This window comes from Nerophis lumbriciformis, linkage group LG11 (genome assembly GCF_033978685.3).
Source record: "Nerophis lumbriciformis linkage group LG11, RoL_Nlum_v2.1, whole genome shotgun sequence".
In the NCBI taxonomy this organism is placed as follows: domain Eukaryota; kingdom Metazoa; phylum Chordata; class Actinopteri; order Syngnathiformes; family Syngnathidae; genus Nerophis; species Nerophis lumbriciformis.
The window spans coordinates 1,625,170-1,648,422 of NC_084558.2; the positions used below are offsets into that span (position 1 = coordinate 1,625,170).

General features: G+C 40.4%; 1 protein-coding gene across 4 annotated transcripts in view; it reads left to right on the forward strand.

The window, feature by feature from the left end:
• The window catches only part of LOC133610950 (putative carbonic anhydrase 3), a 49,584-nt gene that overhangs the window by 11,630 nt on the left and 14,701 nt on the right, over window positions 1–23,253 (forward strand). For all 4 annotated transcript variants that reach the window (XM_061967736.1, XM_061967734.1, XM_061967737.1 and 1 more), the window contains 9 exons: window positions 3,419–3,570; window positions 3,648–3,737; window positions 3,800–3,866; window positions 6,310–6,473; window positions 16,766–16,871; window positions 16,937–16,966; window positions 17,049–17,225; window positions 19,286–19,440; window positions 19,519–19,608. In XM_061967736.1, coding sequence (XP_061823720.1) covers window positions 3,419–3,570; window positions 3,648–3,737; window positions 3,800–3,866; window positions 6,310–6,473; window positions 16,766–16,871; window positions 16,937–16,966; window positions 17,049–17,225; window positions 19,286–19,440; window positions 19,519–19,608 — 1,031 coding nt within the window. The remainder of the gene's footprint in view (window positions 1–3,418; window positions 3,571–3,647; window positions 3,738–3,799; window positions 3,867–6,309; window positions 6,474–16,765; window positions 16,872–16,936; window positions 16,967–17,048; window positions 17,226–19,285; window positions 19,441–19,518; window positions 19,609–23,253) is intronic.

Here is a 23,253-nt window from a genome sequence, read left to right on the forward strand (position 1 = left end):
AAAGTTTTTTGATAATTTAAATACAATTTTTCTGACAACGTTTTTCAACTTGTTTAAGTCGGGGTCCACGTTAATCAATTCATGGTACAAATATATACTATCAGCATAATACAGTCAGCACACAAGTTAATCATCAGAATATATACATTGGATTATTTACAATCCGGGGGGTTGAGGCGCGCGGGGGGGGGGGGGGGGGGGGGGGGGTTAGGTTTGGTTGATATCAGCACTTCAGTCATCAACAATTATATAATCTGAGAAATGGTCATTCAAACAGTGTAGGTCTGACTTGGTAGGATATGTACAGCGAGCAGTGAACATAGTGAGCTCAGAAAGCATAAGAACAAGTATACACATTTGATTATTTACATTTGATTATTTACAATCCGGGGAGGTGGGATGTGGTGGGGGGAGGGTGTTAGCCTAGGGTTGTAGTTGCCTGGAGGTGTTCTTTTAGTGCGGTTTAGGAGGATAGAGATGCACTTTCTTTTACACCTGTTGGGAGTGCATTCCATATTGATGTGGCATAGAAGGAGAATGAGTTAAGACCTTTGTTAGATCGGAATCTGGGTTTAACGTGGTTTGTGGACCTCCCCCTGGTGTTGTGGTTATGGCGGTCATTTACGTTATGAAAGTAGTTTGACATGTACTTCGGTATCAGGGAGGTGTAGCGGATTTTATAGACTAGGCTCAGTGCAAGTTGATTTATTCTCTCCTCCACCCTGAGCCAGCCCACTTTGAAAAAGTGGGTAGGAGTGAGGTGTGATCTGGGGTGGAGGTCTAGAAGTAACCTGACTAGCTTGTTCTTGGATGTTTGTACCAGGAGGTGCATGCGTAATCGAAAAAGGGTTAAATGAGAGTTCCCGCTAGAATCTTCATGGTGCTTTTGTTGACCAGAGAGGAGATTCTGTAGAGAAATCTTGTTCGTTGGTTGACCTTTTTGATTGCCTTGGTTGCCATTTTATCACAGGAAAGATTAGCCTCTAGAATGGAACCTAGAGTAGGTAGGTGACCTCATCTTTCCTGGTGATAACAATGTCACCCACTTTTATAGTGAAGTCACTGACTTTCTTAAGGTTGATTTGGGTGCTGAACTACAGAGTTCGGCACTGTGGATTTTTTCCACCTGTGACTTGTCTTTGCCGGATACCAGCAGGACCGAGTCATCCGCAAACAGGAACAATTCACAGTCGCATACTGATGACATGTCGTTTACGTATTTTAGGAACAGTAAAGGCCCTAATATACTGCCTTGGGGGACTCCACAGCTTACTGAGAGGGGGGGGACTAAGCATTATGCAGCAATATTATAAGTGCTGAACAAAATACACAAATTAAGAACATATTAAAACAATCACTTAGTGTACAATGTGTGCTCTCACTGACTGATGGGATGTTTAAATCCTTCCGTTTAGATGATAATTATCCACACAAAGGGTTTAAAAAAAAGTTGCTTCAAACAGATGTCTTTTAGTGTTTTTTTTGCCGTCCCCGGGTCGAAGTTGAATATGAAAGTTGACCATTGATTGATTGATTTTGATTGAAACTTTTATTAGTAGATTGCACAGTACAGTACATATTCCGTACAATTGACCACTAAATGGTAACACCCGAATACGTTTTTCAACTTGTTTAAGTCGGGGTCCAGGTAAATCAATTCAACTTGTCACGGCGCGGACTCGAAGGTTTAAATAAACCTGTTAAACCGCAGTACTGCCGTGGTGTCGTCTCCTTCCCTCTGCCGTACATAACACAACTTCTCAGTTTATGGCAACATCCTTCTACTATCCAGGTGAGAGGCATGATTTATAATCTACACTTTTACCAACTCTGAGACAAAGCAGCAGCTCACTGGCTAAATATGAGCTAGTTACCGGTCTGTGATCAATGCGCCGCTAAAAATAGACCGTCTGTGTTATAGCTTATGATAACAATATTGCTAATACTTGCGAGATGTAAACGGAGTACTGTGTTGTTGGTGGGTTTTGGTTGGTAATTTAGAGGGCTTTATGGGCGGAATAGAGCAGTCCCATTAACTTCATTGTTAGCTTATTTTTGGTAAAAAATTTTTTACGAGTTAGAATGCATCCAAAAAAAGAAAAACATATGTGTTCTTGTCTTACATAGGCCTTGTGAATGATTCCTAAAAGAAAACTGCAGTTCCCCTTTAAGATAAAAGCTGTGACAACAACACAAGGCTATTTATCTTTTTAAAATGATTTTTCCAAACGTTTTTGGGGTATTTTGCCTATCGTTCACAATCAATATTAAGAGACATGTGAATGGATGGGTTTTTTTGCATTCAAAATATTAAATACCGGTACATGCGATCAAAAGTCTGCTTACAATGTAGCCTATAAGAGCCGTGCAAAAGCCTCCAAACACCTGCATTGAGGTTTTATATACATGGTGTAAGTAATGTAGTAACGGACACATTTAGAATAACATTTTACGTATGTACATATTTTGATCATTTTAAGCATACGCGGCACATTAATTTCAAAAACGCATCACAACGTTTGCTCTTTTTTTTCTTCATCACTGATTATTGCTCACTGCAGACTTTATGAGAGCCAACAAACATAATAAAACATTGCTTACTGTAGAAGGTCTGCTGTCCTTAGGATGTGGCCTGCTGGGAGGTTCATAGATGAAAAATGTCTCATAATACTCACAAAGAAAAGGGGTGGGGAGCCGGGGTGGACCAAGCATCTTTTTGTGTAGTCCTGGCCATTTTCGGGTCCTAAATGGCTGTCAAAGTGTACCAACTTGTCGGAATACCTACTCAGGCATCTTCTGTCCAGGTGAGATGCATGATTTATGATCTACAATAAACTTACAGGGAACAGGGAAGCGAGAAAGCAGCAGACCACTCGATTATGTAAATATAGGCACACACGCAAGTGATCATGGCGCCACCATAAATAGTTTGTCTGCGTTAGCGATTATTATAACAATATCACTTATACTTGGTTAAGATTCAATTCACGAAATGTAAATAGAGTATAATTGGTGTTTTTGAATGGTTATTTATTGAATTTTATGGGCTGAAAAGAGGAGCTCCCATTGGCTCAGCTGTCTTTTATTTACTTTTGTTTACAAGATAGCATGCATAAAAAAAAAATCCATCCGTCCTCATGTCTTTCATGATGATTGTGAATGATAGGCAACAATTCCCCAAACAGTGCAGTTCCTCTTCAAGTCAATGGTAAAAAAATAGTGATCGACAGTGTAATATCTCGTGACAAAAGTCACTGTTGCTTCTTTGACACAAAAGTTAGGACAGTGAGTTAGGTATCAAATGTATTTTGCTCATGTATCCAATTATATAGATTACAGTCTTGATATTTTACACATCTCAAAATATTGTAATATACATCTGAGTATGCGTGAGTGTATCTGACTTATTTTGCTTTAGCCAAATTCATCTTAAACGACAATGAGGTTGAATTGAGTGGAGGTGGACTCGATGGCACTTACTCCACAATCCAGCTCCATTTCCACTGGGGCGACACCCAGCACCACCCCGGGTCAGAGCACGCCGTCAATGGGCACAGATACCCGATGGAGGTACACGTGTGACGGTGATGTTTCTTTGGACGCCGTGCCTGATGAATGTGACATGTTTATTGCATCATTTCTTGCAGATGCACATTGTGAGTCTAAAGAAAGGCCTGTCCGTGCAGCAGGCCATCAACGATTCAGCCGGGATTGCCGTTCTTGGCTTCTTCATAAATGTGTGTGTAGATTAACTGAAAGAATTTGTTCCACGAATCTGACTGATGACTCTCCTACATAGGCCACTGAAGATCCAAATCTGACGAGTCCTTGGAACACCTTGACCAATTACCTCCTAAACGACACAGGTAGAGAAACCCTTTTGTTTTTTATTCTGCTTCTTCTACTTGTCCAGTAGGGTCATCAACCATAAACATTAGGCACACCTGCACGGTGCAGTGAGCTGTATTTCAACAATACTCAGTAAATATTTGCTGTATTTTCACCATATTTGTTTTGTTGTGTTACTCCATTATAGATGATTCTGTAAGAGTGTCTTTTTTATGTTCAATTTTAACATTTCAAAGTCCAATTCTTTCACAGGTGTACCTTGCACTGGAATTGTTATTCGGATGTACAAGTCTTTCATTTTTCAAAGAGCATAGAAACATTTTGGATTCATATTCTTATTTTTTTTTACTTTTTTTTTTTCTCAAATCTCTCAATCAACTTTAGCCTGAAACAAAAATACCAAAAATGCAATGTTTTTATATTTAAATTTTAACCCTTTGAAAGTTTGTTAATCAAATTATGTCACAGTTTTCAATTTGTGTTAATTGGCACAACATAACTTTTCTTACTCATTTAACCCTGTGACATTATCTGATCAAAAAGCCTTCAAAAGGGTCAAATAATTAAAACAACAACACAAAACATTACATTTTCGATCTTTTTGTGCATCTTTTTCAAGTTTATTGAAAATTGTGAGCAAAAAAAAGTAAAAAACAAACAAACACATCCATTATTTTTTTACACCCTTTGAAAAATTAAGGATTTTGTTTGTCCTGTTTGGCTTTAAAGGGGAACATTATCACAATTTCAGAATTGTTAAAACCATTAAAAATCAGTTCCCAGTGGCTTATTATATTTTTCGAAGTTCTTTTCAAAATTTTACCCATCACGCAATATCCCTAAAAAAAGCTTCAAAGTGCCTGATTTTAACCACCCGTCCATTTTCCTGTGACGTCACATAGTGATGCCAACACAAACAAACATGGCGGAAAGAACAGCAAGCTATAGCGACATTAGCTCGGATTCAGACTCGGATTTCAGCGGCTTAAGCGATTCAACAGATTACGAATGTATTGAAACGGATGGTTGTAGTGTGGAGGCAGGTAGTGAAAACGAAATTGAAGAAGAAACTGAAGCTATTGAGCCATATCGGTTTGAACCGTATGCAAGCGAAACCGACAAAAACGACACGACAACAAGCGACACGGGAGAAAGCGAGGACGAATTCGGCGATCGCCTTCTAACCAACGATTGGTATGTGTTTGTTTGGCATTAAAGGAAACTAACAATTATGAACTAGGTTTACAGCATATGAAATACATTTGGCAACAACATGCACTTTGAGAGTGCAGACAGCCCAATTTTCATCAATTAATATATTCTGTAGACATACCCCCATGTCAGTAGGCCAGGGAAGCAAGGGTCGATATTCTTCTCTTGATCATCTTCGGGACGGTGTGAGCCAAGACATCCAGGGGGTTTAGCTCGCTCGTCTGCGGGAACAAACTGCCGCCATTGCTTGCTGTGCTACTGAGGCTCCTTTGTCCCTGAATTGCTCACACACTCCAGCAGATTCAATGGGGGTCTGGCGGCAGATTTCTTTGACTTTATCGTTGGAAATGCATCTGCTTTGAGTGTCGCAGGATATCCACACATTCTTGGCATCGCTGTCGTAGCATAGCTTTCGTCGGTAAAGTGTGCGGAACAAACGTCCAATTTCTTGCCACTTTCGCATCTTTGGGCCACTGGTGCAACTTGAATCCGTCCCTGTTCGTGTTGTTACACCCTCCGACAACACACCGACGAGGCATGATGTCTCCAAGGTGCGGAAAACAGTCGAAAAAACGGAAAATAACAGAGCTGATTTGACTCTGTGTTTGAGAAAATGGCGGATTGCTCCCCGATGCGACGTCACATTGTGACGTCATCGCTCCGAGAGCAAATATTAGAAAGGCGTTTAATTCGCCAAAATTCACCCATTTAGAGTTCGGGAATCGGTTAAAAATATATATGGTCTTTTTTCTGCAACATCAAGGTATATATTGACGCTTACATAGGTCTGGTGATAATGTTCCCCTTTAAACATAATTCATATCGAATGAAGGAAATACAAAAATGCAGGTGAAAATCACTTGCCAGGCACAATGTGTATGTGATAATATGTACTCAAATCTGACATCCTTATCCGTCAAACTACTCCATATTACTTGTTTTTCTTGATAATTTGCTTATTTGAAATGATATATGTCTGATTATAGTTCACATTAGTTAAGATAAGTGCTACGACAGAAACGTTTGGAAACAAATCTGAGTCATGCAGTTTCTACCATATTATTTAATTAATCCCTAATCATTACTCAAAACTGAGGTGTTTTTGAAGCAGCTCTTGTATGGAATCTCATTAGATGGTGCAAGGGTCTCAGAAATAAAGTATATACTGTACTACCCCTGCCATTTATGTACTGTAAATCTACATACTACGTATTTATCTTGCTGTTGTTGTTTTGCATATTTTCACAGACACTGAAGTCAATGTGACGCACAACATATCCATTGATGACCTGATTGGCAACGTGGACCTCTCCAAATTCTACCGTTACATGGGCTCACTGACCACCCCTTCCTGTAATGAAGCGGTGGCCTGGACAGTCTTTCAGGAGCCAATCGCTGTTAACAGGATCTTTGTGAGTTGGCAAAATGTTTTAAGCCTTCTCCTAAAAGTAAATAATTTATACGTTTTCAAACAACAGCTCATATGAGTGTGGTTTTCGTAGCACGTTGACTTTGCTGGATTTATTCACGCTCCCTGCAGGCTCGTCTCATGCAGTATTTGATTGACAACCCCATTTGAGTGTTGATTAAAAAAAAAAAAGTTAAAGTACCAATGATTGTCACAGACACACTAGGTCAAGAGGGAGACCTTGCTTGATAGGGTTTAGCATTCTAAACGTCTGTTGATACAATTTTTAGGTGACTTAGTTTTCATTCCTCATGCTACTGGGAAATCCAAATTTGTTTGGCCCATGTCTTACGGTTGCACATGGTGGCTTGCGGCGTGACTTCTAGGGCGCAGAGACTGCAGGTAAAAATATACTTTAAAGAGGGAAAAAGCAGGTTGCACCAAGATTTACGGGCAATGCACAAAGAATGAGTCAAAACTTGGCAAGGCAAAACACTGGGTGTGGCAGAGCAAAGCACAAAACAACCCCAAACGATGAACTCTCCTGATTGGCAATCAGGGACAGATGAGCATACCAGCACTCTGAACAGAGGTACCGCCTGACCAGCCAGCAAAATAAATGGGTAACGAAAATAAGAGGACGGGAAGTAGAACCAAAACACAGGAAGACACAACACAAGTCCAAAAAACATAATGAGGGATCCGGACATCTTTAGTTGTATATACATTTTTTATATAAGATAATGCTTTTTTAAAATGCACTTTTTTTGTACTATTGCATATCGCTATATTAGAAAAATTAAAAGCCCTGTGATCAATCGCTCAAAATTTCACTTTTCCCTCATCAGTTTGACATACTGTACAAGTGCACGCTAGAGTCAAGTGATGAGCAGATTAGACGATTGTTTTTCCTGACTAACTAGTTCCTGTCGCAATGGCAACACAAAAACTATTAAAAAAATTATCAGATAACATGGAGTCACGTCTTGACATTTTTTCAATGTACGGGCAACACTGGAAGAAGGGATGTTCAGTGGATTCCGCACATTCCCTTTTGTAATGGACCTCAACCGGTCAGACGTCAGCACTAAATACCCGTACTACAATCTCAGACACACAAAAGTTCATCAAATTCCGTCTCAGGAATTCCTTTGGATATGCCACAGGTGGGGCAGCACGGTGGAAGGGTTAGTGCATCTGCCTCACAATACGAAGGTCCTAAGTAGTCTTGGGTTCAATCCCGGGCTCGGGATCTTTCTGTGTGGAGTTTGCATGTCCTCCCCGTGACTGCGTGGGTTCCCTCCGGGTACTCCGGCTTCCTCCCACTTCCAAAGACATGCACCTGGGGATAAGTTGATTGGCAACACTAAATTGGCCCAAGTGTGTGGATGTGAGTGTGAATGTTGTCTGTCTATCTGTGTTGGCCCTGCGATGAGGTGGCGACTTGTCCCGATTGTAGCTGAGATAGAATCCAGCGCCCCCCGCGACCCCAAAGGGAATAAGCGGTAGAAAATGGATGGATGGATGGATGCCACAGGTGCAATTTGTTTTTGCTGCACTGATAAATTGCACAAATCAAATTACAAGTGTAATCTTGATTTACAAATGTAATTGGTTCTTGAATAGGGTTCCTAAATTGCTTGTATTCCGACATGTGACTTCTTTCCGGAAGTAAAAATCAGTAGGTCAACCAAGACAAGACACAGCAAGCAGCGTGGAAACTATCTGAGTACAAAATAGACTTAGATCTTCCTGCAAAAAGCAGATACGAGCAAAAAAATCAATCTATGCAATGGAATAAATCCCTATACTTTATCAAAAAAGATTTGTCGAGTGATACCAAGTATTATACGTTGATCGCGTTCTCAGACATATCAAACTATTGTGCTCCAGACACCATTCTACACGACGAAACAGAGGGAAACTTGGAAAAGCATGGAGGTCTACAGCTTCTTTGTGTGTGACTGGGTCAAGGAAATTGGTATCAAGACTCTCCCGGATAAATATGCATAGTTTTTGCTGGGGTAAGGTTGCATTTCATGATTCAACTTTGCACGTGCCGTTTACGAGTAGCGTGTTGTTCCCCATCTTTATTAAAATATACAGTCGCGATCAAAAGTTTACATACACTTGTAAAGAACATAATGTCATGGCTTCCTTGAGTTTCCAATCATTTCTACAACTCTTATTTTTTTGTAATAGAGTGTATACACATGTATATATGTATATATATATATGTGTATATATATATATATATATATATATATATATATATATATATATATATATATATATATATATATATATATATATATATATATATATATATATATATATATACAGGTGAAAGCCAGTAAATTAGAATATTTTGAAAAACTTGATTTATTTCAGTAATTGCATTCAAAAGGTGTAACTTGTACATTATATTTATTCATTGCACACAGACTGATGCATTCAAATGTTTATTTCATTTAATTTTGATGATTTGAAGTGGCAACAAATGAAAATCCAAAATTCCGTGTGTCACAAAATTAGAATATTACTTAAGGCTAATACAAAAAAGGGATTTTTAGAAATGTTGGCCAACTGAAAAGTATGAAAATGAAAAATATGAGCATGTACAATACTCAATACTTGGTTGGAGCTCCTTTTGCCTCAATTACTGCGTTAATGCGGCGTGGCATGGAGTCGATGAGTTTCTGGCACTGCTCAGGTGTTATGAGAGCCCAGGTTGCTCTGATAGTGGCCTTCAACTCTTCTGCGTTTTTGGGTCTGGCATTCTGCATCTTCCTTTTCACAATACCCCACAGATTTTCTATGGGGCTAAGGTCAGGGGAGTTGGCGGGCCAATTTAGAACAGAAATACCATGGTCCGTAAACCAGGCACGGGTAGATTTTGCGCTGTGTGCAGGCGCCAAGTCCTGTTGGAACTTGAAATCTCCATCTCCATAGAGCAGGTCAGCAGCAGGAAGCATGAAGTGCTCTAAAACTTGCTGGTAGACGGCTGCGTTGACCCTGGATCTCAGGAAACAGAGTGGACCGACACCAGCTGGACTGCTGCTGAGTGGTCCAAAGTCATGTTTTCTGACGAAAGCAAATTTTGCATTTCCTTTGGAAATCGAGGTCCCAGAGTCTGGAGGAAGACAGGAGAGGCACAGGATCCACGTTGCCTGAAGTCTAGTGTAAAGTTTCCACCATCAGTGATGGTTTGGGGTGCCATGTCATCTGCTGGTGTCGGTCCACTCTGTTTCCTGAGATCCAGGGTCAACGCAGCCGTCTACCAGCAAGTTTTAGAGCACTTCATGCTTCCTGCTGCTGACCTGCTCTATGGAGATGGAGATTTCAAGTTCCAACAGGACTTGGCGCCTGCACACAGCGCAAAATCTACCCGTGCCTGGTTTACGGACCATGGTATTTCTGTTCTAAATTGGCCCGCCAACTCCCCTGACCTTAGCCCCATAGAAAATCTGTGGGGTATTGTGAAAAGGAAGATGCAGAATGCCAGACCCAAAAACGCAGAAGAGTTGAAGGCCACTATCAGAGCAACCTGGGCTCTCATAACACCTGAGCAGTGCCAGAAACTCATCGACTCCATGCCACGCCGCATTAACGCAGTAATTGAGGCAAAAAGAGCTCCAACCAAGTATTGAGTATTGTACATGCTCATATTTTTCATTTTCATACTTTTCAGTTGGCCAACATTTCTAAAAATCCCTTTTTTGTATTAGCCTTAAGTAATATTCTAATTTTGTGACACACGGAATTTTAGATTTTCATTTGTTGCCACTTCAAATCATCAAAATTAAATGAAATAAACATTTGAATGCATCAGTCTGTGTGCAATGAATAAATATAATGCACAAGTTACACCTTTTGAATGCAATTACTGAAATAAATCAAGTTTTTCAAAATATTCTAATTTACTGGCTTTTACCTGTGTATATATATATATATGTGTGTATATATATATATATATGTGTGTATACATGTGTATATATATGTATATACGTGTATATATATATATGTGTATGTATATATATATATATATATATATATATATATATATATATATATATATATATATATATATATATATATATATATATATATATGTATTAGGGCTGGGCGATATTGGCTTTTATTAATATCTCGATATTTTTAGGCCATATCGCGATATACGATATATATCTCGATATTTTACCTTAGCTTTGAATGAACACTTGATGCATATAATAGGGCGCATTAAAGGAGTCATATTATTATTATTTTTCTAAATTGAAAACACTTCCTTGTGGTCTACATAACATGTAATGGTGGTTCTCTGGTCAAAATGTTGCATAGATGATGTTTATGGGGCCATGTCCTTCGCTATGTAATAAGTTACTGCGGACGTTATCTCCTTGTGTTTGTGACTATGTTTTTCATATGGTGTTGATCTGTAAATGGAAGACATCAGGCTCATTTGTCAGTGCAGGTTGTTTCGACATTTTTTTGGGTGTGGCACCGGCCGGAGATGTTAACGTGCGAAGTTTCAAGCACTCTTCATTCTCTCCCGGGTGACTTTTTAAATGAAAGAACAAATTAGTAGTGCTGCTACTAATGTTCCCTCTAATTGTTCATGTGTCTGAGCAAACACAAAAACTCTCTGAGCATTCAGTGGAGCTCATGTGAGCAACATCACACGTGGCAATACCAGCAGCACACCTGTCTCAAACCAATCTTTTATAATAACACTCAAATGAGAGGAGTCATTTTCATGAGATTATTTTGTAATATTAGTGATTTGGCCCACTTGTAATGAAAATAAAAGAAATCTTGTTTTTCATAAGCTATGGATTAGTATTGTACAATATGTCTGGGTGGGGGTCCTGCTTTGGAAATCATTTGTACCCCTTTCAGAGATCACATTTAGTTGCCCTTAAACATCCTCATGTTGCACAATGAAATGTAAGCATAGGATGAAGTGTACATCCCTGTAACTTTCTCTAGTAACAGCATTCCATGATTAATATCAATAAATTAACATTAATAATAAATGACAGTAGAATAAGCACACGTATGACTGAAGAGTCATAGTGTAACTTTGTGTGGTGTTTGAGTTGTCCGACTTTTTGTGTGGCCTTAAACGCACCAGTGGCTTAGTGCTATGCGTGTTGGTGACAGATGACAAGTTAGTTTTGGCCTGCTTTGTACGGCAGAAAATGACTAGTTTTTCGAGATAGAAGTTTTTTACTCATGTTTTTGGTGTGGTTTTGGCCGAATATAAACAGTTTTGCTCAATAAAGTGATCGATATAATTCCTGTCCTCGAAGCATCTCGATAGACGTTACAATAATTGAACGGTGTTTAATTGAACGGTGTTGACGAACACCGTTAGGGCCGCTTGTTGTCACTGTCACTCAGAGTTGCATTGCAAAATTACACAGAATAAATGTGTTTATTTTGTTTAGAATTCAGATGGGATTTGATTTGGTGCGCGGCATATATTTGCTGTGCGCAGAGGACGCTTGAGCAGTGCGCAATTGCGCAGGCGCGCACCTTAGAGGAAACGTTGGCTGCTATCTTTTGTAGCAAGGCTTCTGCTGCATACTTTGCATATTACTGTTGTCTGCTGAATATCTTCCCGCTTAAAGCCAAACTACCGCCAGATGATGGACCCCGTGCTGTTTTTTTGGGGCATTAAAGGAGAACATTATCACAATTTCAGAATGGTTAAAACCATTAAAAATCAGTTCCCAGTGGCTTATTATATTTTTCGAAGTTTTTTTCAAAATTCTACCCATCACGCAATATCCCTAAAATAAGCTTCAAAGTGCCTGATTTTAACCACTCGTCCATTTTCCTGTGACGTCACATAGTGAAGCCAACACAAACAAACATGGCGGAAAGAACAGCAAGCTATAACGACATTAGCTCGGATTTCAGCGGCTTAAGCGATTCAACAGATTACGAATGTATTGAAACGGATGGTTGTAGTGTGGAGGCAGGTAGCGAAAACGAAATTGAAGAAGAAACTGAAGCTATTGAGCCATATCGGTTTGAACCGTATACAAGCGAAACCGACGAAAACGACACGACAGCCAGCGACACGGGAGAAAGCGAGGACGAATTCGGCGATCGCCTTCTAACCAACAATTGGTATGTGTTTGTTTGGCATTAAAGGAAACTAACAACTATGAACTAGGTTTACAGTATATGAAATACACTTGGCAACAACATGCACTTTGAGAGTGCAGACAGCCCAATTTTCATCAATTAATATATTCTGTAGACATACCCTCATGTCAGCAGGCCAGGGAAGCTAGGGTCTATATTCTTCTCTTGATCATCTTCGGGACGGTGTGAGCCAAGACATCCAGGGAGGTTTAGCTCGCTCGTCTGCGGGAACAACCTGCCGCCATTGCTTGCCGTGCTACCGAGGTCCTTTGTCCCTGAATTGCTCACACACTCCGGCAGATTCAATGGGGGTCTGGCGGCAGATTTCTTTGACTTTATCGTTGGAAATGCATCTGCTTTGAGTGTCGCAGGATATCCACACATTCTTGCCATCTCTGTCGTAGCATAGCTTTCGTCGGTAAAGTGTGCGGAACAAACGTCCAATTTCTTGCCACTTTCGCATCTTTGGGCCACTGGTGCAACTTGAATCTGTCCCTGTTCGTGTTGTTACACCCTCCGACAACACACCGACGAGGCATGATGTCTCCAAAGTACGGAAAACAGTCGAAAAAACTGAAAATAACAGAGCTGATTTGACTCGGTGTTTGAGAAAATGGCGGATTGCTTCCTGATGTGACGTCACAACGTGACGTCATCGCTCCGAGAGCGAATATTAGAAAGGCGTTTAATTCGCCAAAATTCATTTATTTAGAATTTGGAAATCGGTTAAACAAATATATGGTCTTTTTTCTGCAACATCAAGGTATATATTGACGCTTACATAGGTCTGGTGATAATGTTCCCCTTTAATTGTTCTTCCTCCATTTGTGATCAGTTTCGCACCTTCTCTTGTATTGTCACTTGCACCGCTTCGCTTGTACCACCTGCCTCAGCTGCCTTAGCCATGCTGCTACCTCTCTGCTGGGCGAGGGCGTATGACGCTACACGCGAGACAGTATGTGACGTATGGAAGAAGGTGCGCTTGTTTTATGCCCCTGTGAGAAGGGGACTAGAAAGAGTGAGAAACGCCTGTCGTGTAATGCCCGCAGCTAATTGCAACTGCGTGACAACGTATACTCCAATATCACAATATCACAATATAATCATTTTCTATATCGCACAGAGGCAAACTCGCGATATATCGAGTATATCGCAAGTTTATATGTATATATATATATATGTGTATCGTGTGTATATATATATATATATATATATATATATATATATATATATGTGTATAAATATATGTGTATATGTGTGTGTATATATATATATACATATATATATATGTGTGTGTGTATATATATACATATGTGTGTATGTGTGTGTGTGTGTGTGTGTATATGTAAGTGTGTATATACTAATGTGTATATATATATATATATATATATATATATATATATATATATATATATATATATATATATATATATATGTCTTAATAAGGTTATCCAAAAAATAGTGCTCGATACCGTAGTAGAGCGCAATATATGTATGTGTGGGGAAAAAAAATCACAAGACTATTTCATCTCTACAGGCCTGTTTCATGAGGGGGGTACCCTCAATCGTCAGGAGATCTCCTGACGATTGAGGGTACCCCCCTCATGAAACAGGCCTGTAGAGATGAAATAGTCTTGTGATTTTTTTTCCCCACACATACATATATATATATATATATATATATATATATATGTATTGTATGTTTGTAATCATGAAAATCAATAAAACATATCAATAACAAAAATACAGTTTGTCAACTGTGTATGGATATGCATGTTTACACCGCAAAAAACCCTCCTCAATTAAAAGAGATGTCGAATGTGGAAGTGCAGTGTACGCATAGATCAAGCTGTGGCCAGTTGAAAGTTGGAAGCAAACATGGTGCCCTGTAGTCAGTCACGTGAGTGCCTTTTAACCGATCATTTAGGAGATGGTCTGAGACCAAGGCGGTCATACTTTCTTTATACACGAATCTTCACAATGGGCAAATGAAAAGTTCATACACTCAGACATGTTCAAACAAAGCATATTTTTTATTCGGTCTGTGGTTTGTGAATCGGAAAGTTTGTACAATGAGGGATTTTTAAACTGAGTTTCCCTCATATGTTATGTATATATTAGAATGCATTCTATCTAATCGATTTTACTAATGGTTTTATTTTAATTTTCCGTTCTTTAACTTGGGGGCGGTTTGGCTTGGTTGGTAGAGCAGGCTTGAGAGCAACTTGAGGGTTCCAGGTTCGGTCCCTGCTTCCGCCATCTGAGTCACTGCCGTTCTGTCCTTGGGCAAGACACTACCCACCTGCTCCCAGTGCCTCCCACACTGATTTAAATGTAAAGTGCTTTCAGTCTATAGAGAAAAGCGCTATGAAAATATAATTCCATCCATCCATCCATTTTCAACCACTTATTCCCTTCGGGGTCGCGGGGGGTGCTGGCGCTTATCTTAGCTACAATCGGGCGGAAGGCGAGGTACACCCTGGACAAGTCGCCACCTCATCGCAGGGCCAACACAGATAGACAGACAAACATTCACACTCACATTCACACACTAGGGCCAATTTAGTGTTGCCAATCAACCTATCCCCAGGCGCATGTTTTTGGAAGTGGGAGGAAGCCGGAGTACCCGCAGGGAACCCACGCAGTTCACTTTCTTAATTTTTAAAAACAACTTTTGCTGTATATAAAGATGCAGTGAGGATGAAGGCCTAAATTATTTGCATATTGACAATTCTGCCTTTACAGAATTTTTCCTGCTAGAAATATATTGAATTTAAACTTCAGTCTTCTTCATCATTCTTTAGTGTATACAATGCATCTCTTTTTGTAAGGCCCATTAAAGTCAAGTGACAGTGATACGCTGACACAACTAGACATTTTTGACACCATTTCTGTTGATGCCAAGTCAATCAATCAATCAATCAATCTTTATTTATATAGCCCTAAATCACAAGTGTCTCAAAGGGCTGCACAAGCCACAACGACATCCTCGGTACAAAGCCCACATACGGGCAAGGAAAAACTCACCCCAGTGGGACGTCGATGTGAATGACTATGAGAAACCTTGGAGAGGACCGCATATGTGGGTAACCCCCCCCCTCTAGGGGAGACCGAAAGCAATGGATGTCGAGTGGGTCTGACATAATATTGTGAGAGTCCAGTCCATAGTGGATCCAACATAATAGTAAGAGTCCAGTCCATAGTGGGGCCAGCAGGACACCATCCCGAGCGGAGACGGGTCAGCAGCGTAGAGATGTTCCCAGCCGATGCACAGGCGAGCGGTCCACCCCGGGTCCCGACTCTGGACAGCCAGCACTTCATCCATGGCCACCGGACCTGTGCCCCCCCCCCCCCCCCCCCCCTCAAGGAAAAGGGGAGCAGAGGAGAAAAGAAAAGAAACGGCAGATCAACTGGTCTAACAGGGGGGCTATTTAAAGGCTAGAGTATACAAATGAGTTTTAAGATGGGACTTAAATGCTTCTACTGAGGTAGCATCTCTAATTGTTACCGGGAGGGCATTCCATAGTACTGGAGCCCGAATAGAAAACGCTCTATAGCCCGCAGACTTTTTTTGGGCTCTGGGAATCACTAATAAGCCGGAGTTCTTTGAACGCAGATTTCTTGCCGGGACATATGGTACAATGCAATCGACAAGATAGGACGGAGCTAGACCGTGTAGTATTTTATACGTAAGTAGTAAAACCTTAAAGTCACTTCTTAAGTGCACAGGAAGCCAGTGCAGGTGAGCCAGTATAGGCGTAATATGATCAAACTTTCTTGTTCTTGTCAAAAGTCTAGCAGCCGCATTTTGTACCAACTGTAATTTTTTAATGCTAGACATAGGGAGACCCGAAAATAATACGTTACAGTAGTCGAGACGAGACGTAACGAACGCATGAATAATGATCTCAGCGTCGCTAGTGGATAAAATAGAACGAATTTTAGCGATATTACGGAGATGAAAGAAGGCCGTTTTAGTAACACTCTTAATGTGTGATTCAAACGAGAGAGTTGGGTCGAAGATAATACCCAGATTCTTTACTGATTCGCCTTGTGTAATTGTTTGGTTGTCAAATGTTAAGGTGGTATTATTAAGTGCGTGTGGTAAAGACTGAAGGCCTGTATTTTTACGTCTTTCAGGTGGAAGAGTTTCCCTTGAGGACAAGCCTTGTTAATGTGTACCGCCCATCACAGGAACTCCATGGACGCAAAGTATTTTCATCTCCTAGCATTGTTCTTCCATCTAGTGAGTGTCTCAAATATATGTGACCGTTGTATTAGTTACGAATTTGATTGTTTTCATCTTTCCAGGTCATGAATGGTGCTACGACGATCACTGTGGTATACCTTCATCAAAGCAATATTTTACTGGAAATTAGTGCTGAGTAGTTACAATGCTTAACACCCCCTTTCCACTCCATAGAGTTCAGTCCTTCCAAATGGCACCTTCTGCCCGACTCGCACTGCGATGGCGAGCGCCAGTCGCCAGTCAACATCGAGGCCCAAACGGCCGTGGCGAATGAACACCTCGACGGCTTCACTTTTACAAAGTTTGACGACAAACATGTCATCAAGTACATCACAAACACAGGCCATACAGGTTGGAAATAGCCTTCTCCCCCTTGCTTTAGAGTTATGATGAAGATTAGAAGTTCCATCCATCCACCCATTTTCTACCGCATGTTGTTAAAGGGGAACATTATCACCAGACCTATGTAAGCGTCAATATATACCTTGATGTTGCAGAAAAAAGACCATATTTTTTTTAACCGATTTCCGAACTCTAAATGGGTGAATTTTGGCGAATTAAACGCCTTTCTAATATTCGCTCTCGGAGCGATGACGTCACGTGGCGTCACATCGGGAAGCTATCCGCCATTTTCTCAAACACCGAGTCAAATCAGCTCTGTTATTTTCCGTTTTTTCGACTGTTTTCCGTACCTTGGAGACATCATGCCTCGTCGGTGTGTTGTCGGAGGGTGTAACAACACGAACAGGGACGGATTCAAGTTGCACCAGTGGCCCAAAGATGCGAAAGTGGCAAGAAATTGGACGTTTGTTCCGCACACTTTACCGACGAAAGCTATGCTACGACAGAGATGGCAAGAATGTGTGGATATCCTGCGACACTCAAAGCAGATGCATTTCCAACGATAAAGTCAAAGAAATCTGCCGCCAGACCCCCATTGAATCTGCCGGAGTGTGTGAGCAATTCAGGGACAAAGGACCTCGGTAGCACGGCAAGCAATGGCGGCAGTTTTTTCCCGCAGACGAGCGAGCTAAACCCCCTATCGACCCTAGCTTCCCTGGCCTGCTGACATCAACTCCAAAACTGGACAGATCAGCTTTCAGGAAAAGAGCGCGGATGAGGGTATGTCTACAGAATATATCAATTGATGAAAATTGGGCTGTCTGCACTCTCAAAGTGCATGTTGTTGCCAAATGTATTTCATATGCTGTAAACCTCGTTCATAGTTGTTAGTTTCCTTTAATGCCAAACAAACACATACCAATCGTTGGTTAGAAGGCGATCGCCGAATTCGTCCTCGCTTTCTCCCGTGTCGCTGGCTGTCGTGTCGTTTTCGTCGGTTTCGCTTGCATACGGTTCAAACCGATATGGCTCAATAGCTTCAGTTTCTTCTTCAATTTCGTTTTCGCTACCTGCCTCCACACTACAACCATCCGTTTCAATACATTCGTAATCCGTTGAATCGCTTAAGCCGCTCAAATCCGAGTCTGAATCCGAGCTAATGTCGCTATAGCTTGCTGTTCTTTCCGCCATGTTTATTTGTGTTGGCTTCACTATGTGACGTCACAGGAAAATGGACGGGTGGTTAAAATCAGGCTCTCTGAAGCTTTTTTTTAGGGATATTGCGTGATGGGTAAAATTTTGAAAAAAACTTCGAAAAATATAATAAGCCACTGGGAACTGATTTTTAATGGTTTTAACAATTCTGAAATTGTGATAATGTTCCCCTTTAAATATAAATTCATGGCAAGGCAATGAATTCAGTTTTGTCTGAGTTTAGGATTTTTTTGCATTCACACTGATCTGTAATGCAGTGACAAACTAAAGCTTCAGGCCAACATACACTTGCCGTAAGTGACACGTAGATGTGAGTGTCATCTGCAAAGTTGTGGTAGCTGCGTATTAGCTGGCCTAATGGGATCATGTACAAGTGTATCAATAGTGGCCCTTTGAGAAGCCTCACAGGTCATTGCCAGTTTGTCAGAGACACAGTTACCAATTGCAACAAAGTACATCCTTGGCTCGAAACCAGTTTAGAGCAGTGCCAGTTTTGTAACTGATCAACTGTGTCACAGGCAGAACCAGTCTTTGCCTGGAGGAATAATTTCTCACCTGGATCCCAGCTGTCTTAATGCTGTGTAAAGCCTGATTGAAAAGTATCAAACGCATTTTTAGACTGGAGAAGATCACTCAACTGTTGGTATACAAATTTTTCTAGGGATGTTCACATTTTGGAGTTTCATAACAGCGTCACTGACTTGTGTATTTGGCATACAAATCATCACCCAGACAATAGGTGCATGTTTTGGCACATTTTCGGAAGTTCAGGCGTAAAAAGATTGAACTTCCACACAAATACAATCCCTGCAGTTGTCTGACTGTATTTTTGTGTCTGCTTTCTTACCTTTTAGTAAAGTGTGTCTTAAACGATGGGGCGTTGGAGGTGTCCGGGGGTGCCCTGGGTTACGTCTACTCTACTCTACAGTTCCACTTCCACTGGGGTTCCCCATCGCAAGACTCTAAGGGCTCAGAGCACACAGTGGATTCCAAAAGATTGCCAATGGAGGTATTGGAATCCCCACAAATGAATGTTGCTGTCTTATTACCCAAGGTTTTACTAACTGTGATGAACTGTTTATTTGAGGTGCACGTTGTGAACAAGAGGAAGGATTTAACCTTGGAAGATGCAGTAAATACCCCAAATGGCCTCGCGGTGTTGGGATTCTTTATTGAGGTAATAATAGTGTGAGCATTAGGACATTTTAACACTAAGCTCCTGGCTAAATCAGGATTCTTAGCAGGATTTGATTTTGAGCCCTTGATTTTGTCTGTTCATATAATATTGCTCGTCGGCCCAAGGAAATAGTCTGGCATTCAGGCTGTTACTCACCCCTGTCTTGTCTGTACGTGCATGCAGGGAGAGCGTGCATACCCACAAATGCAGTCCAAGGGAAGCATACTGTAAAAGACAAGTTGAAACCCTGTCCACTGATCTTAGAACAGAATGTAGCGCCACAGAACATGTGACCAGATTGGAATGGAGGTGGAATTGCAGAGACGTATCATTTTGAACTTTGACTGCCAATTTTATTTTTTTTAAAGCACACTGTAGGAGATGTCATTCCAGATTAAAATTTTTTTTTGCATATTTTTGACAGTCAGTAATTACTGGAAGTATGCAGAAATGTAACACTTTCAAGCCTGTCATAGTTTTTTTTGGGTGTGACATTTAAAGAAAATTGTAGTGTAGTATATAGTAGCTTCTACTGCTGTCAGATATCTGCATTTTTTGGCTCCAGTTGGATAATAATAAGTTCTGTCAAATATTATATTTTTTTAATTTGATAAATCACACTTTTGAATGTCATTGTTAAATTACTTGCTTAAATACTTTAAAATTACCTGAAAAAAGACCCCAATATTTTTACACAAATGCAATTTTATTGTCAGACTGTCATACAGGAACATTTGTTAAATATTTTACTTGAATGTATGTCATTTATTTTTCGCAAAACCTGGTAGCAATTTTATCTAGAGTCCTGAAGCAAAGTTTGTCAGCAGGCACACCAATCAAAGTTTCGCTCTCATCTTTGCACATATGCATTGACCTGTTCACTGACTGTATAACAACCCATCCGTGGTTAAGGTAAAGGAGCATGTGCGCTTAAAATAAATTGCTTGATCAATCTGGATTTATACATGTTTAATGCGATACATTTTAGTGATTAATCGCATTACATTTGACAGCCCTAATAATAATACCATACAATAATACGTTACTTTAATTTATGTTTTTGAATAATCACATAACTTCTTTCGACAGTACATTAAAGTATTTTGTACAGTATTTCGTTACACTACTTTTACAGTATTTGGAAAACAAAGTTAACTCCAGAATTTATATTTAAAGAATAATTTGGGGTTCAACCATTTTTATTTGGTGAATTGACATTTTCATGCATTTCCAACTTTGTACTTTTAGAATTGATTACAGTAGATCCCCCTTTTTTGGTTGATTGATTGAAACTTTTATTAGTAGATTGCACAGTTCAGTACATATTCCGTACAATTGACCACTAAATGGTAACACCCGAATAAGTTTTTCAACTTGTTTAAGTCAGGGTCCACGTAAATCAATTCATGGTAAAAATATATACTATCATCATAATACAGTCATCACACAAATTAATCATCAGAGTATATACATTGAATTATTTACATTATTTACAATCCGGGGGGTGGGATGAGGAGGGTTTGGTTGATATAAGCACTTCAGTCATCAACAATTGTATCATCAGATAAATGGGCATTGAAACAGTCTAGGTCTGACTTGGTAGGATATGTACAGCGAGCAGAGAACATAGTGAGTTCAGATAGCATAAGAACTAGTATATACATTAGAAATACATTTGATTATTTACATTTGGTTATTTACAATCTGGGGAGGTGGGATGTGGAGGGGGGAGGGTGTTAGTCAAGGGTGGAAGTTGCCTGGTGAGGGATTCCGTTTTACTTAAGTGTATGGATAGTTTATTGTCAGCGAGCCAGGTGCAAATACTAAGGAGTTCAGCACTGAGGATTTTTTTCAGCAGGGCCGAGTCATCCGCAAACAGGAACAATTCACAGTCGCATGCTGATGACATGTCGTTTACGTATATTAGGAACAGTAAAGGCCCTAATAAACTGCCTTGGGGGACTCCACAGCTTACTGAGAGGGGGCGGGACACAGTGCCGTTCATCTCTACCACCTGTTTCCTCCCCTCCAAGTAAGATTGCATCCAGCTCGATGAGGTTTTATCAAATCCGATTGCTCTGAGCCTATCCAAAAGTATAGCGTGGTTAACGGTGTCAAAGGCCTTCTGAAGGTCCAGCATGACCATGCCGCACTATTTGCCTGCGTCCACCTCATGTTTGATGTGGTCGGTCAGATAGAGAAGGCATGTGTCATTTGAGTGGTTAGTTCTGAAGCCGGATTGGAATTTGTACATGAGTTTATTAGTAGCAAGGTATCTATCGACCTGTTCATAAACTATTTTTTCCATTACTTTCGAAATAGAACTGAGAATAGAAACAGGTCGGTAGTTTCTAGGTTCTAATTTGCTACCTTTTTTAAAAAGGGGGGTTATTCTTGCTATCTTGAAATCCTTGGGTACGTGGTCTTGTTTGATTGAGAGGTTAAGTATGTGAGCAATGGTCATGGCAGAGTCCCTGAGGAATCTGGAGGGAATATTGTCAAGGCCGGTGGCCTTGTTTAGGTGGAGCGCGTTCAATTTATTAAGCACCTCGTCAGCTGAGACCATTTCTAACTTGAAATTGTTGTTGATTACTCCTAGCTTTCTGTAGAAAGCTTTAATGTGTTCCACAACAAAACGATCAGAGTGGTGGGACAGCTTGTCAACCAGAGTTGTGGCTATGCTGGTGAAAAAGGTGTTGAGTCTGCTTGCTACCTAAATTTTGTCTGTAACGAGGGAGTCACCCTCCTTGATGGTGATGTTGGTGAGTCTGGTTTTAAGTTTCTGGCTGCATCCAGGAAGCTGGTTGTTAAGAATTTTCCAGAACTCACGTGGCTTATTTGTGTTTTCCTCTATTTTGTCGTTAATGTAATTTTATTTTAGAGAGTTAGTCAGGTTGTTTGCCTTATTTCTTAATTTATTGCATTGCTTTTTGAGTGTTGTAAGGAGTGATTTGAGGTTATCATTATTGGGTTGTTTATTTACTTCGGTTTTACACTTTTGGTATTCAAAGTATTTTCTGTCTCTGTCTTTTATGGCAGCTAATAGGTCTGGATTCATCCATGGTTCAGAGCGGGCTTTGATCCTGACTGTTCTCACGGGAGCCATATCATTTAGTATCGCTAGGAACGCTGTTTGGAAGCGATCCCAAGCATCTTCGACCAGGTTGCTCGTGAGCACAGGGGACCAGTCCCACTCACCTAATTTAAGGTTGAAATTATCACTGGATGTTTTAAGGGATCTGGATTGAGCTGTTATGTGGCCATTGGCTTTGGGTTTAGTTATTTTGCGGGTCCAGAAGGTTAGATAGTGGTCGCTAAGACTACAGATCATGACCCCACTATTTTTTATGTTATGCCGGTCTGATGTGAGAATGAGATCTATGGTTGATTGGGTGGAATCACACACCCTTGTGGGTAGTGTTATTAGCTGGGATAGGCCGTGTAGATTACAAAGCTTGCTGTAAGATTTGAAGACAGGCGCATCTCTGCGTTGAATAACTGTGTTCAGATCTCCAGTTATAATTTTCTCCACGTTGTCTACACCAGCTAAGCACTCATCGAGAGCACCATAGAAATCACTCTGATTAGGGGGTCTGTATACAGTCCCTATCAGTACCGGCTTTGCGTTTGTGAATTTGATTTCTG